We start from the raw sequence: 22,143 nt of genomic DNA, 5'->3' as shown, positions 1-22,143 counted from the left end.
CAAGCCATCAGTAGATTTTTTTTTAATTACACTTATAATCTCCACTACACCTCTCCAAAAATAAGGACATCCAAGAATTCTGTACAAATACAGTACTGTGTGCATAATCAATATATCTTTCTAGTCTGCATTTTAAGAATGACATCACTAACTTCATCTACAATATATACACTTACTAGCTTTTAGATTAAATAGTACAGTATAAGGAAATGGGATCAACTAGGATAAAGAGAAAAAGAAGAAAAATAAGTTTAAACGGACGAAGAGAAAAGGATAATAACTCTTCTCTCGGGGCACCGGAGTGGCTTAGTTGGTTAAGCAACCTACTCTTGGTTTTGGCTCAGGTCACAATCTCATGGGTTGGGAGATCCAGCCCCATGGAGTCTGCTTACTCCTTCCCTCTGCCCCTCCTTCCACAAGGGTGTATACACATGCACATGGGCATTCTCTCTCTCTCTCTCAAATAAATAAGTTTAAAAAAATAAAAAACAGAAAACAAAAAATACTTCTTCTCTGACTTTAAGAATAAATGTGACAGGGACCTCTGGCTGGCTTAGTCGGTAGAGCATACAACTCTTGATCTTGGGTTGTGAGTTTGAACCCATGTTGGATATGGACACAGATTACTTAAGAATAAAATCTTAAAAAAAAAAAATAGATGTGACAATCAGACCCAAGTAATCTAGTTTCACCTTTTTTTAAGTTTCTCCTTTTTTTTTTTTTTTTTTTTTTAGTAAACTACACCCAACATGGGGCTCAAACTCACAACCCTAAAATCAAGTCACATGCTCTTCCCACTGAGTTTCATCTTTTAGTGTGTGAATCTGTCACCCAATGAACTAAAAATTTACTGTAGTGTGTAAAACAGAAGTCCTATGATGAAGAGGTGATATTTTTTCTTCCCCAAAATAGCAGTAAGAATGCATTATTAAAAAAGAAAAATGCATTATAATCCATAATAAAAACCAGAAGGAAAAAATTCAGACCCAGTTTGAGTGGTCTACTGAAAATAATTTTTTAAATTTTTTTAAAGATTTTATTTATCTATTCATGAGAGACATAGACAGAGGGAGATCAATGTGGAACTCGATCCCAGAAGCAGGATCACAGCCTGAGTCAAAAGCAGACACTCAACCACTGAGCCACCCAGACGTCCCAAAATAATTTTTAAAGTCCACAACTCCTATTCTCAACCCCAATGTTTCCTTATTTTCAGGTCCATTCTGGAAGTCACTAAAGAGTGCTCACTTCGGCAGCACATATACTAAAATTGGAAGTCACTAAAGGTCTATTGACTTTCTTATTAAGCTTCTTATTTTGAAGGAATTATAAATTCTCATGCAGTTGTAACAAATAATTGAGATCCCTTGCACCCTTTACCCAGTTTCTTCCTGTGGTAACATCCTGAAAAATTGTAGTTAAACATCACAACCAGGATATTGACATTAATACAGTTAAGATGCATTTCCATAACCACGAGGATCCTTCCTGCTGCCTTTCTATAGCTATACACACTTCTCTTTCACGCCCACTGCTCCTTAACCTCTAGTAACCACTAATCTTTCCTTCATTTCTATGATTTTGTCATTTCAAGAATGTTATATAAATGGAAATATATAGTCTATAATTTGTCCTTGTTAGTTTTTTTTTTTTTTTTAACCCAGCGTTAATTCTCTGGAGATTCATTCAGGTTGTTGCTCTTATCAATAAGTTATTCCTTTTTTATTGCTGAACAGTATTCCACCAGAATGATGGTGTATACTTACCAATACATGCTTAACTGTTAACACAATGATTAACAGTTTGTCTCTAGTGAAGGACCTGTGAGTTGTCTTCAGTTTAGGGCTATTATGAATAAGCTGCAATAAGCATTCATGTACAGGGTTCCATGCAAGCTTAGGTCTTCATTTATCTGAGAAAAATGCTCAGGAGTGCAGTTGCTAAGTCACATGGTAGTTACACATTTACTTTTTAGGGAACTTCCAGACTGTCTTCCAGGCTGGCTGGACCACTTTACGTTCCCACCAGCAGTGCCTTAGTGATCCAGTTTCTCTGCAACCTTGCTAGCATTTGGTGTTGTCATTGTTGATTTTTAGCCAAAGCCAAAGATCTGATTAGGGACAAAAGTTGCTCACCAGACTTTCAAATATTTTTTTAAAGATTTTATTTATTTATTCATGAGAGACACAGAGAGAGAGGCACAGACATAGGCAGAGGGAGAAGCAGCCTCCCTGCGGGGACCCCAATGCAGGACTTGATCCCAGGACCCCCAGGACCCCCAGGATCACGCCCTGAGCTGAAGGTAAACGCTCAACTGCTGAGCCACCCAGGCACCCCCAGATTTTCAAATTTAACATATGTTGTTATTTTAACATTACCTGGATACCGAAAAATGTGTATATATTTAATGTCAGCTCTCTTTGGTTTAAACCTCACAACCTAAAAGCTGTATGCTTTAGGCAAATTGCTTTAACATCTCTGAACTACAACTTCCATATATGTAAAAACCTACTCCTTGAAGTAAAGAACTATATTAAAGGAACAATGTGTGTAGAGAGCACTGGGCAAAATCAGTCCTCAACAAATGCTAATTCCTTTCCTCTGCATTACTCCATTTGATCTTTGTATATTCTAGTGCAGGTGCTTCCTCTTAATCCCCTCTTCCCCAGCACAACTTAGAACCATTGCTTCTCTTCAGTCCTGTCATTCCCTCTCTCAGTTCAGACAAATATGAATACAGTTTAAAAATTCAGTTAAGGGACGCCTGGGTGGCTCAGTGGTTGAGTGTCTGCCTTCAACTCAGGGCATGATCCTGGTCCAGGTAAAGAGTCCTGCATCAGGCCTGCTTCTCTCTCTGCCTATGTCTCTCACTCGCTCGCTCTCTCTGTCTGTCATGAATAATAAATAAAATCTTTAAAAAAAAAAAGAAAGAAAAGAAAAGTTCAAACACAGCTCTGCCTCCTACCACCTGTGTGAACTTGGGCAATTATTTCACTTCTCCAGTCAATGCCTCTGATGGTTCATCTCTTCTATCTTCAGAATGGACAGAATCAGACCTGCTTTACCACCCCTACAAAGCTGCTAAGTTCAAATGACAGAAACAGGTGAAAGTGATTTGTAAACAGTGGAAAGCTACACAGAATAATGCAAAGTATAGAAAACAAAGTCCGGGGACACCTGGGTAGCTCAGTGGTTGAGTGTCTGCCTTCAGCTCAGGGCATGATCCCGGGGTCCTGGGATCAAATCCCACATCAGGCTCCTACTTCCTGTGCTTCTCCTACTGCCTGTGTCTCTGCATCTCTGAGTGTGTCTCAAATAAATAAATAAATAAATAAATAAATAAATAAGACAAAGTCAAGTGCACCCAAGGGTCCCGTTCATTCTGCTGTAGACCCTCAAGGGAGAGAAATGCCAGGTACCATAATGATACCTGAGTCTGGGACTATGGTGCCCGAAGAATCAAGTACAAGAAGACCACATTAGAAATTCTCTTCATATTTGTTTTCACGTAAACACTCAGAAATGAGTTCACCAACACCCTAACTTGGTCCTAGTCAAGTTGTCTGAGGCACATATGGATCCTCAGGGAAGGAGGAGATCGCAGCTGCAGAAGGGTTGACGATGGGCCCTGCAGGAGCACGGGTAGATCAAGACGTGTTATGGCTTATCTGGCTCAGTTAGGTGGAAGGAGATGATGTAATCTAGGTTTTTTTTAAAGATTTTATTCACTTATTCATGAAAGACAGAGAGAGAGAGGCAGAGACACAGGCAGAGGGAGAAGCAGGCTCCATGCAGGGAGCCCGATGTGGGACTCGATCCCAGGTCTCCAGGATCAGGCCCTGGACTGAAGAAGGTGCTAAACCGCTGAGCCACCCGGGCTGCCCTGTAATCCAGTTTTACTTAAACTAACCCTCACCAAATGGACAGGGGTCTTTACAAATAGCCCTACAACGAACCTTAGAGTAAAAGATCAATCAAATACAGGCATAAACCATCAAGAAAATGGCAGACTGACTCTGTTTTTCCTACTAGAGACTTTAGTCAGCCACAAAACAAGACAGAAACATTGATAACACAAATCAGAGAGTAAGTCAACCAAAGCGTTTTTAAGTGACCAAGACCAATTAAAACGTGGATTTGCATCCATTGCTGCGGATAACTGAGTTTATCTCACCTGCAAATATTTATTTTTTTTAATCTATTTATTTATGATAGTCACAGAGAGAGAGAGAGAGGCAGAGACACAGGCAGAGGGAGAAGCAGGCTCCATGCAGGGAGCCTGATGTGGGACTCGATCCCGAGTCTCCAGGATCGCGCCCTGGGCCAAAGGCAGGCGCCAAACCGCTGCGCCACCCAGGGATCCCCTCACCTGCAAATATTTAAATCTATTGTTTAAGCCTTCTTTATCTTGCCCTTTTTTAGCTTATTTTTTGCAAGTATATACTACATCAGTAAAGTGGTGCAGATTTATAATTTGCAAATAAATATATACTTAAAATGTCTTACTGTTGGAGTGCACAATTAAAACAATGAGGAGACCATTGCCCTAGTGGATTTCATTTCTTTAATGTGTCATTTTCTTCAGTCTAGACCTTTGTGTCAGGCACCAACAGACCACACTACACATAGCCAAGGTGGCATGAAACTAGACTTCTGCTGCCAATCTGCCAGGTTGCTATCACCAGAACCATCTCCCCATACCTTTCTAGAATCTCTAAAGACAGACAGCAGCCATTGTCTTTACCCTGTCAACATCAAGGTCTGGAAGCCAATGTAGGCTTCTCCTACAAATCTCCATGAAATCTGTGGGCAATGAACATCCCCACGCCTACTGGCTCTCAGGAAGGGAACTGTGGCTTGCCACTTTTTAATGCTACAGAGCTGTGCCGAAGAGAAGAGCTACTGTTTATCAAGCATTTACTCTATGCCAGACCCTCAACTGAGAGCCTTGTGGGAATCATCTCAAAAAAATGTTCACAACATTATAACAGTCTACAATTATTATTCACCTGTAGACATGGTAACTGAAGCAGAGAATAGTGACTTTCCCAAGATCACAAGCAGATATGTGTTGTAGTCAGTATTCAAAACTGTACCTCTCACTCCAGAGACTTGCTTTTAATCACTACATTATGCTGCTATTATGCATACTATACTACATGCATAGTACAGCTTTATTTCCATGTATTATGATGATGATTTCTTAATAATACAATATCCTCAAAATTAATTTTTAAAATTTGGCATATTTCAAATGTGACTTTGTTTCACCTTGGGATCAAATATTTGCCAGAACACATCACTGATCTTATAATAAGCGTCAAAATAAATTACAATTAGATTTACAGGGATTACTTTTACAGATTTTTAAAAATTTATCTTACCAACTTTTGATAAAGCGACTTTAGAGTCTTTCTGACATGAAGCAGGGCATACACAATAACACAATAAAATGTATATGGCTTACAATTTACTCAAATCTATCTGAGATTATAAACTAAAACTAGTATTTAAGGCAATGAGAAAAATTCAGTGCCTGATCCAGTCATTTTCACATATTCATATAGCTAGCAATGAGAACAAAACACAGAAACAGCTGAGTGAACTTTTCAACCATTAATGCAGCTATACTAATGCCATGTGATATTAAAGTATTTAAGGAGAGAAAAGCCCATCCGGTTGCAGCCACTCTTAATTCTGTGGCCTTTTTTGGGGGGGGGGGGGCTGGAGAGAGAGAAAGCATGAGCAGGGGAGAGGGGCAGAGGAAGAGGAAGAAGCAGACTCCCAGCTGAGCAGGGAGTTCAATGCGGGGCTGGGTCCCAGGACCCTGAGATAGTGACCTGAGCCAAAGGCAGATGCTTAACCAACTGAGCCACCCAGATGTCCCTCTGTAACTTTTAGTAAAATATAGCAAGTGGAAATATGGCAGGGATAGGGGCTTGGGCAGTGGGGTGGAAAAGGCAATGTTCTTCTGAAAGCAAATTCCCCTATAGGATTGTGTTCCTTTGCCTCTGTATGCCGAGGACCCTCGGGGTTCTCTTCCCACATATCCTCATTACAAATACCTAGGTCATGATTTAAAAACACTATAATTTACAAAGTGCAGCCCACACCTCACAGACTCAAATACTGCTTTGTTACCATGACTGTTTTACCTTTGATGAGCCATCATATTTATCTTTACAAACACTTCATTAAATATCAGTGTGTCAGAAAAAAGAGAAGTTCAGCATTCAAACAACTAGGCACTTCAACAGCCCATATATAATGTATATTTGTAATAAAGCAAAAATAGTCACTTGATTAGATTCTGTAATTTTATTCCTGACATCATCTTTACTTGAATAGCAAAAGACGCATAGAACTTAACAATGTTTGGAAAAACCAAAAGAATTACTAGGAATGGAAGGAGGCAGTTTCTTGCTTTATTTATCCCAGAATAATAACAAAGTTCCCTGGTGTGTTCCTGAAAAAAGTTGTTTTTTTAATTTTTTTCTCAGCAAGTCAGAGTTTACGTAAATTATCTCATGGATATACTTCACTGGTTTGAAAATTCATTGCTTGTTGACATGTATTCATTTATCATGAGGTTCTTTTTTGACATGTACTCATTTAGAAAGGACAATGGTACAATGGATTAAAAGTCATTATTTTTTTTTAAGATTTTATTTATTTATGTGAAAGAGTGTATGACAGAAGGAGGAAGAGCACAGCGAGAGAGAGAGGGAGAAGCAGACTCCCCACTCAGCAGGGAGCCAGACTTGGGACTCGATCCCAGGACCTGGAGATCATGTCCTGAGCTGAAGGCACTCAACCAAATGAGCCACCCAGGCACCCCTAAAATTCATTATATTTTAAACTAATACGTAAAAATCATGGAAGCTACCATTTTCCCATATTCAAGAATTTAAATATATTTCCTTGTTTGGGCTTCTTCATCTAGTGAAAAATCTATTTTAAAAATCACTGGATTGAAGAAAACAAAAACAACTCTGACTATATGGATCCAATTCATCACTCTCCTGTTTATAGACAAAGAGCCAGATCCTGCCTAAGGAAATTGTCTTTTTCAGATTTTATGTTTCTGCATTCCTTCTGTCTTATATTTTTCATCCTCTTCTTTCAGTCGTCACTTCATAACTGTAGTTAGAAAAAGCACTCGCTCATTTTCCCTGATTTCACATTTGAACAGAATTTCTTTTAGATGGACCACAAACAATCTCATAGAAAAAAAACGCCATTTTCTGATAGATTCTGTAAAGGGTAAGCAGTCTGTCCACCACACTGTCCATTTGTCACTCCACACAAATAGGGAATCCTATTACCTACAAAGGTATTAAGAAAGTGCTCCCAGCTGAAAGCATTTATCCAATTCCAATTGTTGTTTGGAAGTCTAAAATACTAAGAGTGGTACTGTTCCAGGAGCTACTGTTTAAAACAATGCAATGCCTGTTTAGAGAGAAAAATCAGTACTTGAAAATCTGAGTTGGTTTAAAAAATAATAACTGTGCATCCAAAAAAGAATTCTTAAAGAAACATTTATATGCCAGGCACATGTTTTTAATTTTAATAACATTGGCTTACCTAAATAAATATGTAGAACCTAATAATTGTTCTCTATATTTTGATATTTTTGTATATTATTCTATTTTAGTGAGTTTGCAGAGAAGCTAATGGATAAATGTTGAAAAAAATATGTATCTGTCAGTACAAAGTTGTTGTGGTTTACAGATACTGCAAAATGCTGTCTTGAAAAAAAATTGTTAAAAAGTAATTGAAAACTGCTCTGATTTTAAGAGAAATGAATGTAGCCATATCCTTATAGGATAATGCCAGATAAAAAGTAATCGTGTTCCCTTTACAATTGTGTTTGTTGGCGTTTATATAAGAATAATAATGCTCTAAGGTTATTTTCATAGTTGTTCACTTAACATGAGATTAACATCAAAATCTTCATAATTATCTGAGATCACCCATTTGAAAGTAGTGTGGTAAAACATGTTAATGATTAAGACACTAGCAGTTTTAATACTAAACAGATTAACACACATGAAAGTAATATTATAATTTGTGCATTGCATAATATGCCAGACCAATTTTTTTGGTGAAGAGAGAATTCTCATGAAATGGTACCTTTTCTAGCTACTGCTTCCTATTTCTTGAAAGATATTCATGGGTGTGCATGACATATGAACATGAAATATTATTCTGTGGCTTTGACATTGCACAATTTTATGAAACCATTATTTCAGAGGTTTGCTTTAAATAAAATTGAGAGCCAAAATGTTACAATAGGAGTGTAATCCAGAAGAATGAAGCTACAATCCAGGTGGGATAATAAACACCCCCCCCCCAAAAAAATGTAAAACTTAAAAGAGATTGTTAATTGACTAGAACAGCTATGAATTTATTTTATGACCGCCAGCAAACAAATGCAGGGCCATCCACAACTCCACATTTTTAAATAATAAAGAACCATATTTTAATATGTACCCCAGAGTCTCATAAAAATATTTCTCTGCCTCAACTTTCTCACCTCCATCAGAAGTCAACATGAGAGAAAAATGGGTAGTCATTTATAAGGTAATATGAAATCGTAAAATAATGACCCAAGCCATGCCCACCTTTCCTGAATCAGTGTGAAAAATAAGGTTCATATCCCAGACCTAATTATTCCAAAATCCTTGTTGCTTTTGCAGATACGGGTTAGGGTGCAGTGTGAAATCTTAAAAACTAAATTGAATATAACAAATGCAGGTGCCTCCCCCCCACCCCGCCCCGCCCCAGACACGAAGACGGTGCGTTAAAAGACAGTATCTGTGTAACCTCAGCTATGCCTGAGAGGGGGGTGCGGGCGTGAGGATTTAAATCACGTTGTTTCCACTTCTGCAGAGAAAATCCATAAAAAGAGATTTATTATCATATTTTCTTTTTGAAATGTATTTGTTTTTGACTTTAAAAGTGCTCCTCGGTACTGAGCAGAGTAAATATTACAATTTTGTTAAACAGCAGCCAAGATTTAATTGTCTGTGAAATACAAGGCTTAGGACCTGATGTGAGTTAACTACTGTTCTGCTGATAGAAACTAGGCTGGCCTGCGCGGTGACCGAACGCGCCCGGAGCAGATTTACACAAAAGAGCCACCGCGCAGGAACTGAGGGAGAGCAGTGGGGGCAGCCTCGGCCGGCGGGAGCCCATCCTCAGGGCTGGGAGCTTCGTGCTCCCTGCAGCAGATTTAAAGTGACTCTGTACAAAAAGTCAAACAAGAATAAGCAGCTATGGAAAACGTAACAAATCACGCTAGCAGTTTAACAGCGGGAAAGAAGGGGGGAGCAGTAACCGCTAACAAATACTGCAGAAAAATGTAATGGAGATGGAAGTGAGGGGACGAGGAAGAGCGGAGAGAGGATGCGAGCGCCTTGCACAGTTGATGACTGCCGCGTACATCCCAGGGGCTCCGCCAAGAGCCGGGGAGTCCGTCTTCTCCGCGCCGCTCGCGCCCTCTGCACGCGGGTGCAGGGCGCGCCCCGCCGCCCTCCCGCCCTCCCGCCTCTCCCGCCGCCACCTCCTCCCGGCAGCGGCTCCGCGGGGCGCCTCCGCCTCCGCCGCCGCCCAGGGTGCAGGGGAGCGGGCGCGCGGCTGCAGGTCTGCCCCGATGGCACCGCAGCCACAAGCCAACCCGTAATTGCAAAGCAAACAAGGCTGAACTATTGGATCGGTCTCAATCGTGACAAGATCTACGCTTTTGCCGCCAATTTGTTTGTGCAGCTCTATTTAAAGGCACTTGATTGAGGAAATGTTGCAAATAGCGGTGAGGGTTTCCCTAATGAGACCTCGGGAGGGAGCGGCGGCCTTCGCCCCGCGGCCGAGGGCTCCGGATTGGGGCGGGGGGCGAAGGGGGGGGAGGTATGCGGGGGAGGGAAAAGGGCGCGGTTAACCCCTTCCTGCCCGCGTCGGGCGGAAAGTCCTCGGAGACCAGCTAGGGGGAGCTGGGGGGTCCATCCCGCCCGGGCGCGGCGACCTCCCCCCGGTCCGAGCTGCGGGGCACCGGCCTCACCGGTGCCGGGCACCGACAGGTGGGTGGGGATCAAAAGGATAACTTAACCGGGATGCAGGGGGCGGCCGCGCCCCTGCCACCCCCACCCCAGCTTTCCCGGCGGCCGCCGCAGCCCGCATCACCCCCCGGCGCCCAGGTCCCGGGAGGCCTGAGGGCCCCGCCACCTCCGCGGAGCAGCGGGCGGCTCGGCTCGGGGCACCGAGGCCAGTGGTGCGGTCCGCCGCCGCGCGGCCCCTCGCCGTCGGGCCGGGGCTCCAGGAGGCTGTCAGGGAGGGGAAGAGGCAGGAAGAGAAAATACATGAATATTTATTGAGCGCAGCCTGCGCGTCAGGCGCCGTGCTCTCGGGCTCATCTTGATCTCATTTAATCCCCCCACACGCACCCTCCAGCTCGGGATCATTAACCCATTGTTCAGATGAAGGCACTAAGGCTGAGGGAGCCGGACGGCCTTGCCTGAGATCCCGCAGCCGGTGCCTGGTGCCCCTCGTCCGCCCTGCCCAGCTCCGACTCCGGAGCTCAGGTTGTGCGCAGGGGCCACGCGGGGAGGCCAGGCCCCGCCCGGGCTTCCCCCCCTCGGAGTCCATATGCGCTCACGCAGACCCACTGCCCCGGGGATCCATCCCAAGGAAGCCTTCCCTCCCCGGTTCTCCCGTGGGCTTGGAAGTGAAGGTCTGTTCCCTATTGAGACGTCCACCTCCCCTACTAGCTCGAGTCACTTTCAAAATAAAGAAAATAGATCCGGTTGCAATTGAGGTATGGGAATGCACCCAGTTCTAAGTCATCCCTTTTACACAAGCTGTTTAGTCCCCTACTGGGTACAATGCATTGACTGGGGGCTCAAGGAACCCACAGTCGCCAGAAGTTAAAGGTATGTGCCCAGCGATCTAGCAGAGAGAATGTGAGGAGGTGCCTCCGAAAGGGGGGACTTGATTTGGAGGAGCAGAGAGAAGGAAAGCAATACCTGGACAGGCTTCCTGGAGGAGGCGGCATTTAAACTGGGCCTAGAAGAAACATTTAAAAAGAGAGAAAGATGGATTGTTTGCCAGCTATGCTGGCAAGTCAAGGAATGTCAGACAGATGGTTGAGGACAATCTGGGAGTCACACTTTCACAACCTGTTGCCATCTCCCGGCTGCCCCTCTAACTTGGAGAACTAGGAGTTGAGTAAGCCCTGAGCTTAATCCAGTTCCAGTCTCTCTTAGGATTGAAAACCCAGGGTTTGGAGATGACACCAGTAGCTAAATCTTGACCCTTCCGGAACCCTGGACTTGGGCCAAAAGGACTGGGCAAAGACAGGGCAGGAAAATAGCACCAAGGATGCTCTCACCAGAGTTCTGAACAATTAGAGTCACACATTCCTGAGTTTTTCTTAGAGGGATCTGGTCAGAGATGTACCTTGGCCAATCTGAAGTCTGTCTTTCTGGAGTCACAAGCAGATGTAGGCTGGGAAAATGAAGGCCCCCAGAGGGCAGAGGAGGACTGGTTTCAGCTGTACTTCCCGGAGAATGATCTGCACCTTCTGTCAGCAAAACAAAAAAGCATCAGTCATACCGATTTAGTGAACCATCTAAATGCGCTCTGAATGGAATTTTGCTTTTCCTTTTTTGTATGCAACCGATTCCTTCTTTTGAAGTTGGATGCTTCGCAAGCAGAATGCGATTCCCATTTTTTGTTCCTCGAGGGTTTGGCCTGTGTTAACTTAAGTGGGCACTCATACAAGTACTCAAAAGAAAGCCATTCTTTTCTGGAAAATAGAACAAAGTAGCGCCTCTCCTATCCTGGTGCAGATATATAATCTGTAACAACAAATTAGCCTCCTGGTGCTGCGCATTTCCAACAAGCATCCTGCCTTCTCTGTTTATATTATAACTTCTCTGCCTGCAATTATTTTTATTTTAATTTTCTGTCACTTTAACAGAAACCAGAGCCTTTTCTTCTAATGTTTTGTACACAACATGTTCATTTTGATAAGATGTTCTTTCCTATCCTCTTTTAGCTTGCCTTTCCTTGTTTAGAGTTCTGTATCAGGAGTTTCTAATATTTCTCCCTCTTTTTTTTTTTTCAAGAACTTGTCCCTGTCTTGCTTTATTTGTTTGTGTGAAATTTAGTTTGAAAGGAGATCAGAGAGAGCAGGAGGGGTTTGTAATAAGAGAATGACCGAATGACCCAAAGGCTGATTATCTATCATTAACTGGAGACTCGGTGTACCCAAATTACCAGGGGGACCTCAGTCGCCGGATCCTTACCCAGCCAGAAAGGCAAGTGTGGAATGCACACACTGAAACAGGCTCGTGGCATTGCAAACGAAGACACTCCGCTCACACGTTTTCTTAAGGAGGTTTCCCTCAAAACCCAACTCAGGATCAGTGGACAAATTTATTAGATTCTGACATGTTGTACACAGGTAAAATTCTTGCTAAAAGACTAACTTTAACATTCTTGTAACTAACATTTTTGTGTTGTTTCATTAGAAGCAAAATTGCAGTTAATTGTCTAAGCTCCAGAGAATATTGAGAAATCAAGCCAAGCTGCTTTTGATCTGCTCATGCTGCTAAACCTAAGCCTTGTAAAAATCGAGGTTTGCCATTAATATTGACAATAAAAGGGTTTCTTTTTGTTAACCTGAAACCCAACCATCCTGGCTCAAGTCCCCTGTCTAGGAGCAAAGGCCCTAGAATAAAGTAGAAAGATTGGAAGAAACTGCCAGGGCAAAAAAAAAAAAAAAAAAAAAAAAGCCCTACATGAATTTGCAAAGGAGGCTTCAGAGCAAGACATCCTGGGAATGTGAGCAACCCTGCAGTTAGAACCAGGAATGCACAGGGGGCTCAAGTCACAAACAAAACTTCCCGTCACTTCAATGGCTTGTCTAAAGTTCCACATTTTAAGTTGCCATTTGCTTTTGTATTTTATTCTGAATCCCAGACTGTACTGTAGACTGGTCAAAGTTAACTACTACTTATTTTTCCATAGACGGGGTTTGCAAAATTACAATTACTTCCTCATCTGACTGTTGAATGCTTTCTCTCTGGCTTGGAAGAAAATGTTGCCAGTGTGTATGTAATTTGCTTGAAACAAAGTAGTTCACATAAATCCCATGGGATGCATTTTCTCATGCCACTTTTGCTCTATTTTATTAGAAACTAGCAATGACCAGATCTACCTTACTTCTAAAGACTAGTATAACAACATTAATAATACCTCCCAGGTACACACCCTGCTGCTTCTAGAGTGGCCCTTTTGCATACATTAACTTTTGTTCTCTTTAGTCTGAGTAAGTATTTTAGCTTTACGGACAGGCTTGGATACCTGGCCAGGTATCTCATTCTCCCTGACCAGTGAAAACCTTCCAAAACAGCACATCTGCCACTTAATATGAAGATCTGGTCATTGATTATTTGAAGGAAATGCAAATTCCTACCTTAATATCCACGGTAGTGGATATTAAGATTTTTCTTACACGTTATACATCTTAAACTTGCATGGTGTTGTATGTCGATCATATCTCAATTTTTTTCTTAAAGGACTAAAAGATAAACCAGTTTCTTATTCTTCACCAGTTTCAAGATTCAGTGACATCAAAAAAAAAAAAAAAAAACTGAGAAATCCAAGCATTGCTCAAAGGTAAATTACAAGGGAGGGAAGGAGGGAAGGTGGGAAAGAGGGAAGGACAGGGACAGAAGGAAGGGGAAAGAGAAAGAGGCTAAATGGGGTGGGGTGGAGGCACCAAGCAAGTCCCAATTTTCTCCACCAATTTAAATCTTTCCTAATCAAAACTGGACTTAAAAAAAAAAAAAAGGCTGGACTGACGGAGTCCTAAGCAATCAAACCCTCCCTAGTCCTTGCAGCTAGTTCAGCCCCACCCCACCCCCATCTCCACAGCTCTGCTCTGGACGGGGAAGAGGATCACTCTTCAAATACCCTACCCCCACTCCAAAATGCAAAAACAAAATGCTCAGAAATAAAACCTCCTAAGAGCCAAAGACAACTTTTCCTGTCCTTCCTTTTTGAAGCAGACATCAGAGGTCAATCAAACTTGATTCTGCTTTATAAGACTGTACTTTGAGCACCACTACATTTCTGGGGCCACTGTCACTTGCCACGTCTGTAGACCATTGTTTCTCAAAAGGCAACCCAGGAAGGGAGGGACGAGGGAACCTGAGTTAGAAGGAGATGCCTTGCTGCCACTCCACTCCCACAACGTGCCTTGTTCCATGTGTCCTAAAGGTTCTGAGACCAAGGGGCTAGCATATAAAATGACTCAATCCCACTTTAGGCCAGACAAAATGCAAAGCTAAGGTGTCATAAGAAGCACCTTCCTTGGAGCAGGTAGGGCTGTGGTCACATCTTCAAGAACACATTACTTTCTCTGCCACCTCCTGGGTTTGATGATCTTTCTGGAGAGTTCTTAATACATTCTGGGGCTTAGATAAGAGCGTCATAGGTATTTAAAAGAATGCTCAGTCACTTCTGCTATGTTGGTTAGGAAAATAAGGTAAAACAAGATTTGAAAAACGATGGAGGGAATTGAGCCATAATTCCCGTAAACATAAAATGTGTGTTTATGGCCCTCCGGCCTGGTTCTTTTCAGGTCCAGTTTATTTTGAGTTCTCATTGAGCAAAACACGAGATACAAACTGCCCTTGCCTTTGTAATAATAAATACCTCAAAAAGATCTGTATTTTCCCTAAAAACAGACTGAAGTTTTTTTTAAAAAAATATTTAGTTTAAACCAGATTGATTTTAAAAGGAATATCTCACAAGACCAAAATGTTTGCAAGGGAGTGCTCAGCCTCTCCCATGCTCTTTGAGTCTTTTCCAGAGAAGGGGTGGGAGTTAAAGGAAGGAGCCAAGAGACATGGGCGCAAAATAAATTGTTGAACCCGGTTCAGTCTGTTTCTCTCTGGGCAGAGGTAATGCGCAGTACAGTGGGTATATCAGCAACTGCAGTGAAGACTGTGACATAGAATCACAGCATTTCTTCAGCCTGGGGCTGCCCACCTGGGTAAGATTGGTTGCCCATGGCTTCAGAAAAGGGGAGTGAAGTTAGCACATCCTCACTAGGTTTCCTCCTGTGGGCACCCAGGGTGGCCTAGAGCCTGCATCATCTCAGCTGCTTGGGCCCTTTGAATACTCAGAACATGTGCCCTTAGGGGGGCAGCGCACCACGCGCCAGAGTGCACACTCCTACAATCCCTGGGTTGACATCTAAGCTGGGAAACTTATCCTCCCCCCCCCCCACCTTTCTTTTCCCACTTTTCCCCTCCATCACTATCCACCCCACCCCACCCCCAAAAGGCATGGGCCATCTAAACTGGGGGCACGCTTGAGACTTGAGATGGCGGCATCTGCCTCACAGCTTTCCAAAGCAGAGACTAACCCAGCATGCCACCAGACCTGCAGCGGAATATACAAAAGAGGACACCAAGAGAAAAAAAAAGTGGACTCATTTGGTTGTGCATTCAGCCAGTCTGGTCTCTGTGTCAATAACTAGCTAGGGTTCATCCCTTTGTGCCCTGCCTCCAAGCTGCCTTTCTAAGGCTGTAGTCCCTGGGCTTGGCTTTCTGAGCTACATGAAGCCCTAGACCCTCGCACAGCATTAATTAACTGATAATGACACTGTCAGTAAGGACTGATGCTCAGATTAGCATCTTTTACGACTTTTTTCTGTCCCGTGTTCTCCATCTCTTTTATCACTTGCCATGATATCTGGGACCATGAAGATATTTGCCCATTTTTGGTTTCAATTAAAAGAGCATGAGAAAGGCTGAAAGTGGTCAATTCTGATAGCTTCAACACTGAGGCTACTTGCTTCTGGTGGACACAGCATCTCAGTCCCCAGTTCAGCCTTCCGCCTAGCCTCTTCTTCCTTTCAATTTCCAAAACTTCCTCTGAGTCTGAAAGCAGCCTACCAACTGCTCCCTTATATTGTTATCTGTTCCCAGCCATACGTAGTGCAACCATTTTAACTTTGCCTACCTGCTTCCAAGGCCTAGATGTGTTCTTATAAACAGACTTTTTTTCTTTTTAAGTATCAAATGTCAGAGGATTGAACTACCAGTATTTACACATTCAGAGTTTGCCTCCCTGGTGAAAATGTAAACAGAACCCCACCACACTACCTATATTCTTTCCTTGAAGAACAAGGTCTTTAAAACACTCCCGTTCATGCTAAAATTGCAGACCCATCCAAGTGGGGGGGGAGGGTGGTTGCAAGCTCTAGGTCTCTATTGTATTCCATGCCCGAGTGGCACTTTACCAACAAATCTGATTTCAGCTTCTCCCCACATCCTGTGCTCAGCCTTAAGACGCAATGCTGGGGGCATCCAAGAGAACTGACCCCATGCCCGGGGGACAGAAGGGACCCTGAATGGACTCCAGGACTGGGCTTGCTAGCCTATGCCGGTCTCTGAGTTCCCCTCTCCTACCACCTAGCCACCGCAAACCTAAAATGCATTTCTCGATGCTGATGCCCTGGACTGTAGAGGCTGGTGAAGCCCACCCTGAATCCCCTGCAGCAGAGGAGTTGGGGGCTCCCACCCTCCTTCTGTCCGCTGGCTCTGACCTTGCCTTCCATCCCCAACCCCCGACATGTGGAAAGTGCCCCGCGCTCTGGGAAAGGACTGAAGGACTGTCCCCGCGGAGTCCTTGGGTTGGGGCTCCCTTTGTGAGGTGGGGCTCCTTGTGAGGCCTGGGGCCTGTCTCTGCCTGCTTCCAAAGGACAATCCCCAAGGTGGAGTCAAGGGTCTCCTCTGGGTGACCCCAGCCAGGCCCAGCCAAGAGTCCCAGGCCGCCAGGGCCCGCCTGGTCTCCTCTCCACTCTGCCCTGGGCTACCTCTAATTTAGGGCCCCCAGGGTCCCGCTTGACACCCTCACCCGCACCCAATGCCATCAGGCCCCGACCTCCCCGAAACAAGGGGTCTCCCTTGGCGACTCGCTGCCAAGCCCGGGGATGTTCCAGCTGCTGCCTCCGTCCATCCCTGCCCCGGCCTCTTTCCGGCTTTCCCAAAACGCTCACGCCACGAGGGCGCCTCGGCCGGCTGACTTACAAGCGGAGATCCACTTTCCGTTATAATGCGTGCAAGATCACTGAGGCCAGCAGCCTCAACATCCACGAGCCGTCCTCCCGGTCCGCCTCTTAAACTGCTGTTTAATGGTTCCCCTCCGATCACTAAACCTGCCTTCCACAGATGCCCGCTTTTATGGGAGACGCAGGAATGCACAGATATATTTATATGTTTGTTCATAAAAACTGGAAAATAAGCTCTGAACACGCTGTAAAAAATATTCAGTTACTTACCAAACAGGCCAGTGAAACCAGGGGGACACCGATGCCGGCCACTCCACCAATTCGGGGAATCGAGGTTGCCTGCGCTTTGCAGTCGCCCAGGGTCGTCGTCGCCGGGGCTGGTGTCCCTGAAGAATATGGGAATAAGGGTATTTACAGGGGGCTTGAACGTTCGTCCGGCGGCCTCAACCGCGATCCTCAAAAGCAACGCCGGTCACGGGAGCGACCTCCGAGGCCCGGGCCGGGGTAGCGCAGTGGGTTAGGCAGGGAGACGCGCGAGGGTAGCGGTGCCAGGTCGCAGCGGCCGCCCTCCCCCCGCCGCCCCTCTGCCCTCCCCCGCCCCACCCCGTACGGAAAAGGCACCACGCCGCCTGCTTATTTTCTTGCCTCGGTCACCTACACAAACACTTACAAAAGAGATATGTAAGTCCCCTCCACCTCTCTCTCTCTCTCTCTTTTTTTTTTTTTTTCCGTTTTCTTAAACCAGAAAAGAAAGCAGAAGTGATACCATACCTGGTTTGAGATTCTTCAAGATTTGAGACTTGGGGGGGGGGGGTGGCGGATAATTTAATAGTAAAGCATCTGCTAAACACTTGCATTAACCTCTGACTGATAAAAAAGTTTTTTTAACCCGCCCCCCCCCCCCACCAGTTTTAATTATCTCATGGTTGTGAAGGGGCAGCCAATCCTGGAAGAGGACTTCGACAATTAGCAACGAGAACATCAAAAAGTTTTATTGCGGAGAGCGAGAGGCACCGCCCCTGCCGCCCCGGGATTGGCGTGAGGAGCCTCTGACGACATATATTAACCCGAGCAGCCCTAAAGATGTAGCTGTACATGGAGATCTTGCTGGGGAAATCCGCTTACTCCCCTCACGGCGTCCAGGCCCGGAGGACCGCCGCCGCCGCCGCCCGGGAGCCCCCGCGGCCACCGCGCAGACCCCCGAGAACCCGCGCCGCCGCCTTCGCGCCCCGGGGCGCCTGCAGGGCCCCAGGTCCTTCCCCTGAAAGAAGGAGAGGATCTGAGAAAATGGATGCAATGAGACCTCTCTGAAAACCCTCCGAGGGAGCCCGAGAGGAGTGAGGACACGTTACCCGCTGCTAAAATCACGTTCAAGGACCAAAACAACAACAACCAAAAATTTCATTAAAACAATAAGCGCCCAAGAACCCAGACCGGGCTGGTGGGGGGAGGGGAAGGGGCGGGAAGGGGAGGGTCGCATGGAGGTAGCAGCTTCGCAGTGAGCAGCCGACCCCGCCGCCTCCCTGCAGAGCCGGGCCGGCTCCTCCGACCGTGGCTCGGACTCGCCCCGGGACTCCCGAGCCAGCCTCGGTGCCAGGATCGCGGCCGCGGCGCAGCCCGGCGCCTCCGCCACGCAGCCCCGCGGGAGCGCGGGCACCTTTGCATGAGCACGAGCGGCTCGTGCCTCCGCGCAGCGGCCCGGGGAGCAGGAGCCGGCGCGCGGGCCGGGGAGCCAGGCGGGAGTCGGCGGCGGCCGGGGGCGCACGGTGCCGGGACCAGCTCGCCGCGCCCTATGGGGAGCCGGAGGCCGCGGTGCTGCTGAGGCGGGCCCGGCGGGCCAGGCCGGGGGTCGGGGCCCGGGCTGCAGCGGCCCCCTCTGCGGCTGCCGGGCCGGCCCGGGCGCCCGAGGGCTGGGGGGCGGGGGGTGGGGGAGGCCGCCCGGCGCCGAAGCGGGGGCCCCGGCCGAGGGCGCGGCGGGGCTGCGCGCACGCTGGGGCGCGTGGAGGGGCGCGGAGGGCGATATGAGTCTGGTGGGGGGCTTCCCCCACCACCCGGTGGTGCACCATGAGGGCTATCCGTTCGCCGCCGCCGCCGCCGCCGCCGCCGCCGCCGCCGCCAGCCGCTGCAGCCACGAGGAGAACCCCTACTTCCATGGCTGGCTCATCGGCCACCCCGAGATGTCGCCCCCCGACTACAGCATGGCCCTGTCCTACAGCCCCGAGTACGCCAGCGGCGCCGCCGGCCTGGACCACTCCCATTACGGGGGGGTGCCGCCGGGCGCCGGGCCCCCGGGCCTAGGGGGGCCGCGCCCGGTGAAGCGCCGGGGCACCGCTAACCGCAAGGAGAGGCGCAGGACTCAGAGCATCAACAGCGCCTTCGCCGAACTGCGCGAGTGTATCCCCAACGTGCCCGCCGACACCAAACTCTCCAAGATCAAGACGCTGCGCCTGGCCACCAGCTACATCGCCTACCTCATGGACCTGCTGGCCAAGGACGACCAGAATGGCGAGGCGGAGGCCTTCAAGGCGGAGATCAAGAAGACAGATGTGAAAGAGGAGAAGAGGAAGAAGGAGCTGGTCAGTACCGAGGGGCAGGGGGGAGAGGGGGTGCGGGTTCGGGGGACCGGAGCTACGGGGATCTTTCCAAGTGGGCTGAGCAATGCCGTCCCTCGGTCTTTGGCTGCATCCTATCCACGGTTGTTTAAACCAGCTTGTGGAAAGGATGGTTTCCTGAGAAGCTGAAGAGATGGGTGAGGTTGCAAGCAGGAGGAGGAGGAGGAGGAGGTTAGGAGGGATGGATGCTTCGCGCTGGGGATCTTCCCTCTGGGTTACCGCTGTTGCACCAGCACCTCGGGCGGGCGTGCTTCTCCGACCCAGGGTCCCCGCTGATCTTCTGACTGCACTGGTGCAATCGTTCTATGTCCCTTAGAGCCTTCATTTGGCCTCCTATCCTATCTTGCTTTCAGGTATTTCTAAAATAAATCGCCCAGAAGCGCCAGATTGCAATTATTGCACCATCGATCCTTTATCCCCTTCAGGAGAACCAGGCCACCACTGATTGTAAGAGAATTTTGTGGTGGTTCTCATTACAGTGCTCCAAGACGTAAAGATAAACATAAAAATAAGTACTTTTAATATTAAAATGCAACTCCAGTTTCTCTTTGGCGATGAGACTAAACTGTAACCTCCCAGATGAGTGTGCGTCATGGCTATTTCTTGTTTTATTTGCTTGAGCATTTTAAGACAAACAGTAAATACTAATATGGTCGTTGTTATTGTTGTTAACAGTAACACGGACCTATAACTGAAAATTAGTTTTCTCAAGTTCCTACCAAGTCCTCCGTTGGTCAGTGGTGTTCGGAGCAGGGCTGCTGTTTAGTTTTTCTTCTTTGGGGCCTGTGGAGCTTTAGCCGGTGCATAGTCGAGTGACCTCCCGAATAACGAGGGATTTTAAAGGCCTCGTTGGAGAGGCACTGCCGTGCTGGGGGCCGGGGAGCCCCTCGCCTACCGGCCAGGTCCAAGGCACCAGGAATTTATCCCCACCTTCCCTAGAGCGCGAAGCTGGGATTACGAATGAAAACAGGGAGCCCCTACATCTGGAGTTAGAGAAAAGGCCCCAGCTCCTCCATAAAAGACTTGGAAACGGCTGGTTGTTTATAAGCCTGCCTATCCGGTAGTTGAGCGTCGCAGGCGCGTGGAGGCCTGGGCAGTAGCTAAGGCTGCGCAAACCTTTGTAGCTTTTTCTGCAGAGGCGAGGACTCGAAACCATCCCATATCTCTCATCCCCAACTCGATCTCTCACCATCTCCTTTTTTCCCCAGTAAGTGCGGGGGTGTCGCGGAACCAGGCCTCCTTTCTGAATTTCTCATTCCACCTTTCTCCCCTTCGTCTGTCCTCTGCCTAGAACGAAATCTTGAAAAGCACAGTAAGCAGCAACGACAAGAAAACCAAAGGCCGGACGGGCTGGCCGCAGCACGTCTGGGCCCTGGAGCTCAAGCAATGAGGAGGAGGAGGAGGAGGAGGAGGAGGAGGAGGAGGAGGAGAGCGCGAAGGAGCCGGGGCCCAGGAGCCGGAAGCAGACCCAGGACTCCGGGCAAGCTCTCCAGGCTCCGCTCCGAGGACTTCATGCATTTGGAATCATCCGGTTTATTTATGTGCAATTTGCCTGCCCTCTCTTTGGCCCCCTTTGAGGCATCCGCTCCCCACTTCCCCCTCAAAAAAAAGTGGATATTTGAAGAAAAGCATTCCATATTTTAATATGAAGAGGACACTCCCGCGTGGTAAGGGATCCCGTCGTCTCCTAGATTCTCTATGTGTGAATGTTCCCTCCTGGCTGTGTAGACACCGGTGTTGCCCCCTCCCCACTTACCCAACCCCTTCCAGATAAAGACAGCAGACAATAGTGTGTATGTGAAGTGTATCTTTACTACTTGGCCTTTGGATATAAATATTCCTGGGGATTATAAAGTTTTATTTCAAAGCAGAAAACGGGGCCGCTAACATTTCTGTTGAGGTCGGTATCTAGTGCTGTCTTTACATCTGTGGTCGTTCCCTATTCGAAGATGTTTCCAACAGCTACTTGTTTTGTGCACTTCCGTCCTCTAAAACTAAGTGGAATTTAATTAATATTGAAGGTGTAAACGTTGTAAGTATTCAATAAACCACTGTGTGTTTTTTTTTACAAAAACCCCAATCTTTTAATGGTTGATACCTCAAAAGAGTTTTGAAAACAAAACTGTTATACTTGTTTTCATAATATTTAAAATATTCAGAAGTAAACTAAATTATCGTGATTGCCTCTAACTTTATTTGAAAGAGTCGGTAGTTCTGATCAATCCTCAGCGGGAGCCGCAGCCCTCATTGGGAAGTGTCCTTGGTGAAAATCCTGGGACTTGGGCTCTACCCTAGTCCTGTCTCCTTCTGGCTCCCCTCCTCATCCCCAGCCCCAGAGTAGGCTGAGTGGTCAGTATTAGGAGGGTCTGGGGCCAAGAAAGGCCTTGGCAGTTCACTGGAAGGTGAAAAGGTGTCCTTGTTTTCACAAAATCAACCAAATGCCATTCT

The 22,143-nt window shown here is 46.7% G+C and overlaps 2 protein-coding genes and 1 long non-coding RNA gene across 13 annotated transcripts in view; 2 read left to right on the top strand and 1 right to left on the bottom strand.

The window, feature by feature from the left end:
• The window catches only part of LOC140615899 (uncharacterized), a 309,775-nt gene extending 291,728 nt beyond the window's left edge, over window positions 1–18,047 (bottom strand). For 4 of the 11 annotated variants that reach the window (XM_072795998.1, XM_072795999.1, XM_072796000.1 and 1 more), the window contains exons 1-4: window positions 17,855–18,047; window positions 17,354–17,469; window positions 11,452–11,575; window positions 11,019–11,058 (exon numbers count right to left, since the gene is read on the bottom strand). In XM_072795998.1, the coding sequence (XP_072652099.1) occupies window positions 11,019–11,058; window positions 11,452–11,575; window positions 17,354–17,469; window positions 17,855–17,940 (366 nt within the window). In that variant the 5' untranslated portion in view covers window positions 17,941–18,047. The remainder of the gene's footprint in view (window positions 1–11,018; window positions 11,059–11,451; window positions 11,576–17,353; window positions 17,470–17,854) is intronic. The other 7 variants (XM_072796009.1, XM_072796007.1, XM_072796006.1 and 4 more) reach the window with 3 other exon arrangements.
• LOC140615903 (uncharacterized) lies at window positions 11,944–17,649 on the top strand. Its single transcript, XR_012016410.1, has 3 exons — window positions 11,944–12,460; window positions 13,578–13,677; window positions 16,331–17,649. It is a non-coding gene; the product is annotated as an uncharacterized lncRNA (long non-coding RNA).
• A 990-nt stretch (window positions 18,048–19,037) lies between the features above and the next one.
• HAND2 (heart and neural crest derivatives expressed 2) lies at window positions 19,038–21,875 on the top strand. The gene is made up of 2 exons (XM_072796010.1): window positions 19,038–19,659; window positions 20,987–21,875. Exons 1-2 carry the CDS (start codon window positions 19,105–19,107, stop codon window positions 21,083–21,085), a joined length of 654 nt encoding a protein of 217 aa, XP_072652111.1. The 5' UTR covers window positions 19,038–19,104; the 3' UTR covers window positions 21,086–21,875.
• Window positions 21,876–22,143: the final 268 nt, after the last annotated feature.

The sequence above is a fragment of the Canis lupus genome, chromosome 24, assembly GCF_048164855.1.
Source record: "Canis lupus baileyi chromosome 24, mCanLup2.hap1, whole genome shotgun sequence".
Classification (NCBI taxonomy): domain Eukaryota; kingdom Metazoa; phylum Chordata; class Mammalia; order Carnivora; family Canidae; genus Canis; species Canis lupus.
Note: the sequence above shows the minus strand (reverse complement) of the source record. Positions and strands in the feature narration are given on the sequence as shown.